The following is a 15,232-nucleotide window of genomic DNA, read 5'->3' on the forward strand; positions in this document are numbered from 1 at the left end:
AATTATTGACAATATTTGTTATGTGAAAAAAATATAACCTATTATTCTACCGTATAAGATATAAATTAAAACTCAAACCAAGTTAGACATTTTGATATTATGAAACTCAAAATAAAAAATGGTTAATGTATACAGAAAACCAGACTGTAAACTTAAATTTCAAAAACAGATTGTAAAAGATTGTAAGAGATGTTTCCCATTCAACACCAATGATTTATTAATTCTGGTGCAACTTACTTTGAATATGCAACAGTTCACTGATTAGAAAATATGATTCTTATATGATTTTATACATTCATTATTATCACTTAGCTTTTAGAATATATTTTCCTCTAATACTGCAAGGTTAACCCAAGGTAAGCTATATGATAATAATTGAGATAAACTCATAGCTGATTCTAAGGTGAGTTTCAGTCTAACTCGTTTCACAAAACCGGCTTATAAAGTAAAGTTTGGATCTCACTTATATATTATAAATTAGTCTTATTTTTAGTCAAACAAGACTTCCAACCATATATTAGGTAAAATATTGTGTTGAAAAGCTAATATTTCTTGAAAAGGCAACATATATAAGAACCTTTATACAATCAAAGTGATACTGAATCATAAATAAACATCGCTTGAAACTAACTTCAATTAGAAAACTAACATGAAAATCTAAAACAAATAAACAAATCTTGATATTAAGACAAAACTTAGTCACAAAAGTGGTTCCTAACGAGACAAAATCTAATGACAATCAAACAAAAAAACCAGGTACGAGCTGATTGACCAGAATCTTATAGGTATCATAAAGAAGACGATCTTTGGCACCAGTTCGATGGACCTCATTGTGCTTGCAGAAATATTTGAGATGATTAAGTGTGCAACAACCAAGCATCTGGCTAAGCAATAAAAACAACCAATTAATCTCCTTTTTGTTTTTGGCAAGGATGGGTCTGCTGCTGCTTTCTCTTCCGCAAATAGGGCATTTTGGGAACACCGGACTCGTCCAAACATGTGGAGCTCTATTATGCCACCTATGTTTTCCTTTGCTAATAAATTGACATAAGTCATTCAATTTCTCTTCCAAATTCAGACTCAACTCGAATTCATGCTCGCACCTCTTGCAGTGAACCTTTCCTTTGATGGTGTTGATATTATTCTCCAATAGATATTCCTTACTGTGGACGCTAGCTCGCTGATTCTTCGCCCAAGGAAACAACGCAGGAACAGTTTCGCTCCTTCCTTTGCTCCGTCGAGTACATGAAGTCCGACGAGACTTACCCAAAGAGCGTCTAACTGTGGAAACATTTTTTGCCGCTTCAGCAGGTGCATTTGGAGGGTTGGTGTTGTCGTTGGAAGATGACGATGAAAGATTGGTGTTGCTGTTGTCGGAGAATGACGCCAAAGAATTTTCTGAGGAAACATTTTCGGTCGCTTTAGCAGGTGCGTTTGGAGGGTTGGCGTTGTGGTTGCAAGATGCTAACGAAAGATAGGTGTTGCTGTCGTTGGAAAATGACGCCAAAGAAGAATTAGGGTTAGGGTTTAGGTTAAGACTAAGATCAAGGTTAGGAAAATCTGTTTGCATTAAAGGTAGGTTTGATTGAAAAGAGTCTTCTAGGAAAAGAAAAGGTGTTGTTTCCTCTGATCCTAGGAAAAGGAAAGGTATTGTTGTTTTCTCTGATCCTAGGAAAAAGAAAGACGTTGTTGTTTCTTCTGATCCACCACACTTGAGTGAGAGAGTGAGATCTACTTCTCCTTCTAACTCCATTGAATTCTTTCTTTCCATTGATCCCAAAAAATTTAAGACGCTATGTGTATGTCTTTGAAACTGACAGAATGGAAGAATATATATAAAAAAAAAATATGATAGGATTTGATAAAAGATGAAGATATAAGATTTTTTTTATGTTATATCTTTTAAAAAGATAATATAGAAGATATATAGATAATGAGTGTAATTTAAAATTATCGTTTCCATGGATGTCTGTAATTTTGAGATACTGTTTCAAACATTGAAAGTTGGATGTTCGAATTCTGATATTAATGAAACTGGTTTGAAGTAACAGAATATTATTTGCTATCTCCTATTATCTTATATCTCTTTGGATTCTGAAATTCGAAAAGTAATAAAAAGGAGTTAAAACCTTTTGAAAATGATTTATCCAGTGGTTCTATTATGTGTATCTAATATTATTTTAATTTATTAGAGGCGTTGGGAGAAGGCAATACAACTTTGTTGGAAAATTTGAGAAATTCTAGTTGTTTAAAAAATTTAAATTTAAATATCTTATGAAATATTTCTAAATTTTTTACAGATAATATGTCATAATATAATCATTTATTATTATATTTGTATTTTTAAAATATTATGATATAATGATTGATTATTTAATATTTCAAAATAAAATTTATTTTACTATATTTTTAAAATATTATGATATAATAATTGATTATTTAGCATTTTTAAGATACAATAATTTTTATTATATTTTCAAAATATTATGATATAATAATTATTGATTATTTAATATCAATAGGATATTAATATCTTCAAGTAAATAGAAACTATTATAACCTAGAAAATCTATAAATATAAGAAATAAATACTTAATTATCATATTGAACTATAAATCTCAATTTTGATATGTTTTACCTTCATCATATTATTATAATTTATAACATATCTTTATTTTTTTTATTAACTTAAGTATTATAGAGTTTTTTTAATAAACCCCTCTGCTTCTCTTTAAACTCAAAGCTCTCTCACCAAAATACAATAATTCAACTTTTGAAAGTCTCATTCTATTAAAACAAAAATAATCTGATTCAACTTACTTTACAAAAATCAACTTGACAAACTATAAAAAAAAAAATAATACTTTCAGTACCATTGCCAAATAAATTATTTCATTTTCTAAAATTTGTAAAAACTTCGACAACATCTTCAAACCAACTTATTTAGGAAAAAAACATGTATATTATTATTTATTTATTATTATTTCATGGTATACTGTAGAAAAAAAACGTGAGTAATTTTTTTAAACTCATTTATAATTTATATTTTAACTCTGAATTTGTTCTAATCATTTCTAAGTTTATAATTGTGATATAAAAAATGTCAAATTTTTCTTTTAATTGGTTTTGAAATTGCTTTTTTGGCGATATAATACCAATACAATGGGATTCCCTCGTTTACCATACTCATATATATATTTTCTCCATAAATTATAATTCTTAACTTTTATTCACAACCTTTTCATTTAAGTTCCATTTTTTTATTGTATTTTAGGAGAATTGTAGGAGGTCTTTATCCTAAATTTTTGAATTTTAGGAGTGGAAGATTAACCTCATGTCAGTAGATCGAGTTACCATTATTTATAACTCTGTAGAGTATAAATAGTAGTATGAGTGCACACCTTCATTGACATAATTGAGTCTAAAGTCAACTAATTATATGTTTTTATGAGTTATATAATGTTTTATTATTGAACTAACATATGATTAATGAAATTCTTTATGGAGTTTTCTTTTAAACACTATTTCACTGTGTTGTCTCTTTTGTTGTTTTTTCTTTTGTGATGATCACTTTATTAGTGGGAGCAAACGAGGGATATGTGTTGAAGTATGCTTACTGAATAATGGTGATGTTACATAAAGTTTTGGTGGTCTAAGTTAGAGCTGTCAAAACGGGCCACCTAGCCCGACCCACCACGGGTTGGTCACTTAGTGAACCAACCCAACTCGGCTCATTTATTAGCGAGTCAGAAAAATTTGAACCTGGCCCGATCCACCACGGGTTGGTGGGCAAACGGGTTGGCTCACTTAATTACAATTTTTTTAAAATAAAAAAATTACAAACTTTCTATAATTCAAATTTAAACAAATTTTTCTTTCAAATTTCATTCTCAACATGAGTGTTTAATTAATTTTGAAAATAAGGAATTTAAATAATTTTTTGAAGAAATAATAAATATTTTTTTATAAAATTAAAATTAAATTTTAATAAAATAAAATTAGGTAGGTGGGCTAACCCGGCCCACCATGGGTTCAATCCGTATGAGCCGGGTTTAAATGAGTCGGGTTAAAATCTGACCCGCATAAAAAGAATACAATTTTTTCAAATCCAATCCGGCTCAAACCTGTAGTGGACCGAATTGACCCGTAAGTTGTGACCGATTTTTACAGCCCTAAGTAGTTATGTTTAGTACTTTTAGATATATATTCATCAATATAGTTATTTTTTCTAGATAATTGTACTATTATTGTATTTATAAGTGGTGACAAATATGCTTTGTTATATAATTTTATAACATCTTATTTTATCAGCGGATTATAATTTGGATGTTACATAATGTACTTTTTAAATTATCCTTTTTTTACCTAATTTGTTTTTAAATACAAAATTTATTATATACAATTAATTTGTTTTTTTTACCTAATTTGTTTTTAACAAGTTTATATTAAATCATACTAACTTTTTTGTATTAAACTAAATACAACTGACAATATTTAATACATTGATATTTGAAAAAATATATATTTTAGTTAAAAATAATAAAAAATAGTCACTTGATTAAGTGTTTTCATAAGCTGTATACTAACCATTTAACTCCGGTGAGTAAAATATAAACAGAAACCTATCTAATATATTAGTACCAACCGATATTGTACCGTTATTATATACTAAAACAAAAATATTAACAATATTTATTATATGAGAAAACTATAACCCACACCGTATAAGATATAAACAAATGTGCTTAAAACTCAAACAAATTATGATTGCTATAAATCGATTAGACAATTTGATATTATTGAATTCAAAATAAAAAATTGTTAACGTATATTGTACAGAAAACAAGACTATAAATATACTTAAAAGGTGTTTCTCAAATTATAAATATACTTAAAAGTTTATTATTCAAAGTGACACTGAAATCATAACTAAACATATGTTGAAACTAACTTCAATTAAAAAACGAACATGAAAATTTAAAACATCTAAACAAATCCTAATATTAAGACAAAACTTAGTCACAAAAGTGGGTTATAATAAGACAAAGTCTAATTCGCAGGTGCATTTGGAGGATCGGCGTCGTGGTTGCAAGATGCTGACGAAAGACGGGTGTTGTTGTGGTTGGAAAATGACGGCCAAGAACGGTTAAAGTTAGGATCAGAAAAAAACATTTTGAGTAAGAATAAGTTTTTCGGAAGAGAAAATACTTTGGAAACAATTTCAGCTGCTTTAGTAGGTACGTTTGGAGGGTTTGCGTTGTGGTTGCAAGATGCTAATGAAAGATAGGTGCTGTTATCGTCGGAAAATGACGCCAAAGAAGGATTAGGGTTAAGGCTTAGGTTAAGACTAAGATCAAGATTAGGAATATCTCTTTGCATTGAGGGTAGCTTTGTTTGTGAAGAGTCTCCTTGAACAAGGAAAGATGTTGTTGTTTCCTTTGATCCTAGGAAAACGAAAGGTGTTGTTGTTGTTTCCTCTGATCCACTGCACTTGAGTGAGAGAGTGAGATCTAGTTCTCCTTCTAACTCCGTTGAATTCTTCCTTTCCATTGCTTCAAGAAATTAAAGTGATATGTGTATGTCTTCAAAATTGAGAAAAAACAAGCAGAATAGAAGAATATATAGAAAGAAAAATATGAGAGGATTTGATAAAAGATAAAGATATAGGATTTTTTTTATGTTATATCTATTAAAAAGATAATAGAAGAGATATATAGATAATAAGTGTAATTTAAAATGATCGTTTCCATGGATGTCTGTAACTTTGAGATACTATTTCAAACATTGAAAGTTGGGTTCGAAATCTGATGATATTAATGAAACTGGTTTGAAGTAACAGAATATTATTTGCTATCTCCTATTATCTTATATATCTCTCTTTTGGATTCTGAAATTCAAAAAGTAATAAAAAGGAATTAAAACCTTTTGAAAATCAGTCATCCAGTGGATTCATTCTGTGTATCTAATATTATTTTAATTTATTACAGGCGTTTGACAGAAGGCAATACAACTTTGTTGGAATATTTGAGAAATTTTAGGTGTTTAAAATATGTAAATTTAAATATCTTATGAAATATTTCTAAATTTTTTAAAGATAATATGTCATAATATAATTACTTATTATTATAATATATTTTTAAAATATTATGATATAATAATTGATTATTTAATTTTTTTAAAATATTTAATTATATCTTTAATATAATATTATATAATAATTGATTATTTAACATTTTTAAGATATAATAATTTTTATTATATTTTCAAATTGTTATGATATAATAATTATTAATTATTTAATATCAATAGGATATTATATTTAATATCTTCAAGTAAATAGAAACTATTATAACCTAGAAAATCTATAAATATAAGAAATAAATACTTAATTATCATATTCAACTATAAATCTCAATTTTGATATGTTTTACCTTCATCATATTATTATAATTTATAAAATATCTTTATTCTTTTATTAACTTAAGTATTATAGAGTTGTTTTTAATGAAACCCCTCTGCTTCTCTTTAAACTCAAAGCTCTCTCACCAAAATACAATAATTCAACTTTTGAAAGTCTCATTCTATTAAAACAAAAATAATCTGATTCAACTTACTTTACAAAAATCAACTTGACAAACTATAAATAAAAAAAAAATAATAATAGTTTCAGTACTATTGCCAAATAAATTATTTCATTTTCTAAAATTTGTAAGAACTTCGACATCTAATTCAACCCTACTTATTTAGGAAAAAAACATGTATATTGTTATTTCATGGTAAGAGTTGGGAAAGGTATACCTTAGCTCTGATTTTTTTTAACTCATTATAATTTATATTTTAGTGAAGAACAGTGATGTGTAGAGTCATCTTGATGGTATAAGTGGTTATGTTACTTTTAGATATATTCCTTAGTATAGTTTTTTTTTCTAGATAATTTTATTAATCTTGTATTTACAAATGTTGATAAATATATTTTGTTTTATCAATTTTATAACATCTTATTTTATCAGTGATAAACAGCTTAAAATTGGAATGTTACATTGTGATTTTTCTTTTTATATCTAATTTGTTTTTAAATACAAAATTTATTATATACAATTAATTTGTTTTATTATGTTATATTAAAAAAAGTTTATACTAAATTATACTAACTTTTTAGTATTAAATTAAATACAAAAAAGTTATTATTTTCAATTAATTTTTTTAAAGATCAAGACTTTTGTGAATCTAACTGACTATATAATATATTGATACATGAAAAAAAAAATATTTTAGTTAAAAATAATATAAAGAATAGTCACTTGATTAATTATTTGCATAAGTCAGACATATATTAACCATCTAACTTCGGGTGAATAAAATATAAACAGAAACCTAGGTAATATATTAGTACCAGTTATTATATACTAAAACAAAAATATTAACAATATTTATTATATGAAAAAACTATAACCCACCGTATAAGATATAAACAAATGTGGTTAAACCTCAAACAAATTATGATTGCTATAAATCGATTAGACAATTTGATATTATTGAATTCAAAATAAAAAGTTGTTAATGTATATTGTACAGAAAACCAACTTAAATTTCAAAAACAGATTGTAAAATGTGTTTCCCAAATTATAAATATAGTTAAACACTAACAGTTTATTAATTCTTGTGCAATTTGCTTTGAATATGCAACACTTCACGAATCAGAAAATATGATTCTCATATGATTTTATATATTCATTATTATCACTCAGCTTTTAGAATAAATGATATATTTTCCTCTAAGGTTAAGAGAGGTAAGCTATATAATAACAACTGAGTTAAACTCATAGCTACTTTAATTTTTGTGCACTATTCTAAAAAACCCTTTAGTTTGACATGATACCAGATTAGTGGAATTCTAATGAAAAAAATGCATACATTTTTTAAAGGTACTTGAGATTCAACTCATAAACCAAAAAATCTTTAACTATAATGGTTAAGTTAAAAAGCTAACATCTCTTGAAAAGAAAACGTATATACAATCAAAGTGATACTGAAATCATAAGTAAACATCTCTAACTTCAACTAAAAAGCTAACACGAAAATTGAAAACATCTAAACAATCTTAATCTTGAGACAAAAGTGGTTCCTAACAAGACAAAGTCTAATGAGAATCAAACAAAAAAACCAGGTACAAGCTGATTGACTAGGCTCTTATAGGTGTCATAAAGAAGACGATCTTTGGCACCAGTTCGATGAACCTCATTGTGCTTGCAGAAATATTTGAGATGATTAAGAGTGCAACAACCAAGCATTTGACCAAGCAATAAAAACAACCAATTAATCTCCTTTTTGTTTTTGGCAATGATGGGTCTGCTGCTGCTTTCTCTTCCACAAATAGGGCATTTTGGAAACACCGGACTCATCCAAACCCGTGGGGCTCTATTATGCCACCTATGTTTTTCTTTGCTAATAAATTGACATAAGTCATTCAATTTCTCTTCCAAATTCAGACTCAACTCGAATTCATGCTCGCACCTCTTGCAGTGAACCTTTCCTGTGATGGTGTTGATATTATTCTCCAATAGATATTCCTTACTGTGGACGCTAGCTCGCTGATTCTTCGCCCAAGGAAACAACGCAGGAACAGTTTCGCTCCTTTCTTTGCTCCGTCGAGTACATGAAGTCCGACGAGACCTACCCAAAGAGCATGTATCTTTGGAAACATTTTTTGCCGCTTCAGTAGGTGCATTTGGAGGGTTGGTGTTGTCGTTGCAAGATGTCAACGAAGGATTGTTGTTGTTGTTGTTGGAAGATGACGACAAAGAAGAAGAATTAGGGTTAAAGTTAGGATTAGAACAAAGTGTTTGCATTAGAGGTAAGTTTGTTTGAAAAGAATGTACTGGGAAAAGGGAAAGGAAAGAGGTAGGAGTTTCCTCAGAAGTCCCACACCGAAGCGAGAGGGTGAGATCTAACTCATCTTTCCCCTCCATTGAGTTTTTCCGATACGTGTTCAAAATTGACAAAAGCAGAGACAATTGAAGAATATAAAGAATATTACGATAGAATTTGACAAAAAAAATAAAGATAAAGGATTTTTTGGTTATTATTAAAAATATAATAGATGATAAGTGTTATTTAAAATTATTGTTTGGATCGATGTCAGTAACTTTGAGACACTGTTTCAAGTTTGTTCAAACATTGAAAGTTGGATGTTCGAAATCTGATATTAATGAAACTGGTTTGGAGTAACAGAATATTTGCTATCTCTTACTATCTTTTATCTCTTTGGATTCTGAAACTTGAGAAAGTATTAAAAAGGTAGTTAATATATTTTGGAATCTGGTTTGTCCAAAATCAAATAACGAATTAAAAAGTATAAAAACTTCCCATTGATGCATCGATATACGTATAAGACTTTAACTCCTTTTCACAGATAAGTCTGGGAGGAGTTTAAACCTTTTGAAAATCATTCCTGTTGGTTCCATTCCATGTATCTAATTAATATTATTTTAATTTATTACAAGGCAATACAACTTTGTTGTAAATATTTGAGAAATTCTATGCAAGCTTGTTTAAAGAATTGAATTCAAAACAACTTAATATATATTATGAAATATTTCTAAAATGTTTACTGATAGTATATTATAATATAATAATTTGTTATTATATTATATTATATTTTTAAAATTTTATAGTATAATAATTGATTGTTTAATATATTTAAGATAAAATAGATTTTATTATATTTCCAATATACTATTTACATAATAACAAATTATTTAATATCTTTATCAATTTTATTATATTTTCAAATATTATAATATAATATTTGATTATCTAATATTTCTAAGATATATAATATTTAATTATTTTTAAATAAATATAATCTATCACGATTTAGAAAACCTATGAATACAATTCCACTGTAAGGAGTAAAGACTTAATTATCATACTTAACCATGAAATTTATGTTTTATATTTTCTATATATCCTTCTTATATTATAACAATTTTACTTCCTTATTAACTTAAACATAAAAGAATTTTTTATAATGAATATTGGTTTGCTTCCCTTAAAAACCCAAAACTCTCTTATTAAGAGACAACAGTTCAACTCTTAAAATGCTCATTCGATAAAAACAAAAATCATCATATTCAGTATGATTTTCAGTATGATTGCGAAATAAACTATTTAATTTTCTAATATTTGTAAAAACTTCAACATCGGATTCAAACCTACTTATTTCGGAAAAAACATGTATAATATTATTTATTTATTTATTTTTCATGGTAAGGGGTATACTAAAAAAAACGTGAGTAATTTTTTTTAACTCATTTAACTCTGATTTTGTTCTAAATTTCAAATTTTATAATTGTGATAAAAAATGTGAAATTGTATTCTATTTGTTTTTAGATTAGTTTTTAACGATATAATACGAAAATAATGAGATTCCCTCATTTTTACCATATTCATTTATATAATTATGTTCATAATTCTTAAATTTTTTTACAAACTTTTCACTTAACTTCCATTTTTCATTGTATCTTACATTGAACAAACCCAAAAAAATTAAGTATAATTTGAAGAGTTAATTTTTATAAATCTTAATTGTAATATTCAATATTGATAGGCTTAAATTACCTTTTAAAAATAAAAAAAAAAAGGTTTGTTTTCCCTGGTGTCTAAATGGTTGATTGGTGAAAATGGGAATGCTTGCTTAGATTTAATGTAAGATCAAAATAGTTTTAGTCAGCTTAATAGGAAGTAGTTGAAAGCCTGTGTTGTTTTTTAATATTATAATAACTAATACTCCCATATCAGAAAGTTCAACTTCTAATGTGCGAATTAATAGTATTTTGGCTGGAAGCTAGTGTTGTGTTTAAATTTTTTAATATTTTAGTTTGTATGCTTTTAGAATAATCTTTATTTTTATTTTTGTGAAATTTGTAAAAGATAAATGTTTTTAATAAATAAATAAAATATTTTATAATTGAAAATGGAAAGGAAGGTAGAAGTATTAAATGCTAAAAACATTTTCTTTGACCGCAGTAAGTATGCTACTTTCAGCATTTCAATATAGTCAACAGTTAAGTCTTCAATGAAAGGAGAATCAATGTATATAAAATCCAGGATTTAATTTAAGTTGTCTTTAATAACTAGTTTTAAAAAATATATAAACTATCTCAAAAAAATTTATCTTGTAATCTATAAATTTGAATTTCTTAAGAGTTTGCCAAGGATGTTCACTACCAATTTGAATGTGTTAATTAATCCCATGACTGAAAGGATATAAGGTAGGGATATTTTGACTTTAATATTTAAATGAGTTTATTTATGTTTTATTTGTAGCTGTATTTTTGTTTGAAAAAATTATTTTTCTATTATACGATAATAAATAATAAAGGGTGGAAGATAAATAATTTAACATGTTATATATATATATATATATATATATATATATATATATATATATATATATATATATATATATATATATATATATATATATATATATATATATATATATATATATATATATATGGAAACTGATTGGTGATAGAGAGTGTTGTTGATAGATATTACTTTAAACATGGATGAGTTGTGAAAAACAAGGATGTGTAGAGAGACATGTGCATGTGAAAAGTTTACAATTTTGTAAAAATAAATTTGAATCTGAAATATTTATAATTTTGTCTAAAAAAATTAAATAAAAAGATTTAAAAATTTATTAAAAAAAATATAGGAAAAATTTTGTAATTTTTGACAAAACTTAAATTAAACTATAGAAAAAGATTTGTCATTTTTGTTATAAAATTCATTAACTATTCGTAGATAAACCTTAAGGTTAATTTTAGCGTAACATTTTTTGTCATAAAACTCATTAAGTATTCGTAGATAACACTAAGATTTTTACGAAAACTAATTCACTGTAACAATATTTCTATAATTGAAAAAACAAATTGTTGAAATATATAGGTCACCAGTTCTCTTTTGATGTACTTTTTTTTTCTTCTTATAATTTTACCTTTAAGTTATTTTTTTAATCACAATAATTATTTTACATAACCATTGTTCGCCCCCCCCCCCCCCCCCCCCCCCCCCCCCCCTCCACCCCCCCTCTTCTTAAATTTACCTACTTTTAAAACTTAAATAACTATTTATTATTAAAAAAAATCATCTAAAAAAATAAAAATTTCCTAGGATAAATTTGCGAACATGATTTAAAACTAATTTTATAATTATAATAGTAATATTAATAATAATAATTTTATTAATTTTTATTATCATAGAAAAAAAATACATATGAACGTAACACATGTGTTTTTTCTAGTTTGTATCTATTTATATAAAAAAAGATATATAAAGAAGATTATTTTTTTATTTACATTTATTTTTCAACTTCATTCTTTAAATAAAAGTTTTTTTTCAAATTAAATAATTATTTTATGGATTGTATTCTTTAAATAATTGTATTTTTAAATTTAATCATTTTTTTTCATTTGACAGATTTTGTTTAAACTTGACCATATATTATTTATTTTTAATGATTTTTTATTACAATAAATTTAAGTGGACATACATGTAAGACTCCTGAAAAATAGTTATAATAGTAAATTTTAGCATTTTATTAGTAATAATAATAACTTTAATGGATAGAAAAATTTAAATTTTTGGATATAAAATTTTAGTAATTCTAGAAAGATAGGTTCAAATTGTTGATAACTTATTTAGGATTTTTTTTAGAAAAGTGAATAGTGAATAGTGAATAGTGAATAGTGAATAGTGAACAGTGAACAGTGAACAGTAAACAGTGAACAGTGAACAATGAATAGTGAATAGTAAATAGTAAAAAAAAAAAGAAATTGAAAGGATAAGAATTCCTACGTAGCATGGAAGGAGTTAGGATCAGATTTGATCAAGTTGATGATTAAAATATTATTTTTAAAATAATATTAAAATAATAAATAATATTAAAAAATTAATGAATAGTAAAAATTTTTACCTTTCTGAAGAGTTTTCGAGGAAACAAATTCGGAGCAAGAGAAGTCTGGAATAGAGGTAGGGGAGCTAACCTTTCTAAGCTTTTATGTTATGATATAGTATTGTTTTATTACTATTCATGTCTTGAAATTCTGTGTGAATACTGTTAATGCTTACTGTACATTTATTTATATTGAATTTCTGTGTTAATATTATATGCTGTTATTTCGAATCTGTAGATAAGAAATTTGTTAAAACTAGTTGAGGAACACTTTGACTAAGGAAAGACTTGGTACTTAAGTTGTCCATTGTGACGCACCTCTCTTTCCTGGAAGTCTACTCGACAAGCTTTTAACTTAAATCTTGTTGAACAGATTATGTACTGTTAAACTATTGTGCAATATATCTCGTTGGAATGAATTCATGTTATTGTGGTAGATACAAAATTATGAATTTTAATTGTGATGATTGTAATTTATTATATTGAATTTGAATTTATGCGTCTGAACATGATATGAGTATTATGGGGAGATTTCGTAATGGTATAATATGAGTTGAGGAATGTGAGCATTGAATCTCGTGGAGAGATTCTGTAATGATGTGGTAATTATGTATATGTTGATGTTGAGGGTCCTGTAGTTGGAAGTTATCCTGATACTCTAATAATCATCTAGTCTCAAGTAGAGAGGGATGAATTATGTGGTGAGAGGAGCAGGAGGTCCTGGTCTATGTGCCGGTTTTGGACATAGTGTTGAGGATTTACCTTGTGAATGGTATGGAGTATTTTGGAAGTATATTTATAAGAAAAAGTAGAAGTCATCACAAGTGCATAACCTCTCGTGACCGCTCATCAACGTATCATCCGGATGAGTGTCTTCTGGGTATTGTGGTGTTCATTGGGTATTGTGGAACGAGTGTCTAATAGGAATTGTGGTATGATGGTTTGAGGGTGTATGACATAATTATTATATGATGTTAGTATCAAAGCAATTATGCATGTTTTATAAATGATTTGTTACATGTTAGCTCACCCTACTTGTTTGTGTTTGGGTATGTACGATGATCGTATAATTCGTTATACGGGAGTAGATGAAGAAATGTTGTCTGATCCAGTACCAATGAAGAAAGAGATCGAAGAATAAGCTAGAAGAATTCAAGTTATATTTAGGAGTTTATAGTTGAAATTTGAGTTTAAAATATGTATATACATATATCAACTATGAAATTTTAAGTATGAGATTACCGTAAATGTAATGTTACAATATATAAATTATGAATTATCCAATATTGGAATGTTACAATACATGCAAGTAACGTATGAATAAAATTATATCTAATATTAATAATGTTATAGTTACTAAAATAAAAAATATTGACAATATTTGTTATGTGAAATAATATATCATATTATTCTACTGTACAAGATCTAAACAAGAGTTATTAAAACTCAAATGAACTATAATTAATATAAAAGAATGTACAACTTTATGTTACAGTACTAAAAATAAAAAACTGTTATGTATAATGTATTACAAATATATTGTATTCTTAAGTTTCGAAACGAGACCCTGAACTTATATTTGAAAAGCATATATATTGTAAAAAAATATTCCCAATCATAAGTAACAGTTCAACCATAAATGAGCTATTAATCTAATAATATTCGGACGTAAATATGTGTAACAGATCATGAATTATTAAAAATATTGTCTGTAATCCACGTGTCAATCCGGTTCACCAAAGGTTTGAGCCATGTTGGATTTGAAAAAAATATAATTTTTTTATACAGGCTAGTTTTCAATCCGACTCACCAAGTTGAATATGTGTTGAACTGCGTTGACTCACCAACTCACCTAATTTAATTAATTATTTTTTATTTTGTGTTTCAATACTATTAGTTAGCATTTTTTTATTATAGAGTAGATGGTGACACTAGTAAAAAAATACTTTTTTAACTCGCTATATATGTCGTGGTTTCGTAAAAACCGAAGCATTTAAAGACGCGGTGACAGTTTTGAAATTAAGATGAAGTTATATGCTTCGAGTGTAGAAAAAATCGAGGCAAAAAAAGTAATAATCTTATACTGATTCGGCTGACAGAAAGCTACGACCTCGATTAATAGCATAACCGAGACATAAGAGCCTCTATTGCTACTATCAAACCCTTCCATTATTACTACTACTCTACTATGTTTGTATGGTTTGTATATTGATTATTATATACGTTAGCTTTCAAAATATTCATCATAATTAAAGTGACCTATATCTTAGC

At 26.6% G+C, this 15,232-nt stretch overlaps 2 protein-coding genes across 2 annotated transcripts; both read right to left on the reverse strand.

Annotated features, from left to right (window-relative positions):
- Positions 1 to 739: 739 nt before the first annotated feature.
- LOC148204288 (uncharacterized) lies at positions 740 to 1,570 on the reverse strand. The gene has a single exon (XM_088107870.1). It carries the CDS (start codon positions 1,568 to 1,570, stop codon positions 740 to 742), a length of 831 nt encoding a protein of 276 aa, XP_087963996.1.
- A 6,580-nt stretch (positions 1,571 to 8,150) lies between these two features.
- Positions 8,151 to 8,969, reverse strand: LOC148204289 (uncharacterized). The gene has a single exon (XM_088107871.1). The coding sequence runs from the start codon at positions 8,967 to 8,969 to the stop codon at positions 8,151 to 8,153; it is 819 nt and encodes a 272-aa protein (XP_087963997.1).
- Between the last annotated feature and the right edge of the window lie 6,263 nt (positions 8,970 to 15,232).

The sequence above is a fragment of the Vigna umbellata genome, chromosome 2, assembly GCF_029865625.1.
Source record: "Vigna umbellata cultivar VRB3 chromosome 2, Vumbellata_1.0, whole genome shotgun sequence".
Classification (NCBI taxonomy): Eukaryota; Viridiplantae; Streptophyta; class Magnoliopsida; order Fabales; family Fabaceae; genus Vigna; species Vigna umbellata.

What these genes read in the sequence shown, in the direction of transcription:
- LOC148204288 (XM_088107870.1), bottom strand. Translation starts at nt 1,570, where the DNA reads ATGCAAACAGATTTTCCTAACCTTGATCTTAGTCTTAACCTAAACCCT.
- LOC148204289 (XM_088107871.1), bottom strand. Translation starts at nt 8,969, where the DNA reads ATGGAGGGGAAAGATGAGTTAGATCTCACCCTCTCGCTTCGGTGTGGG.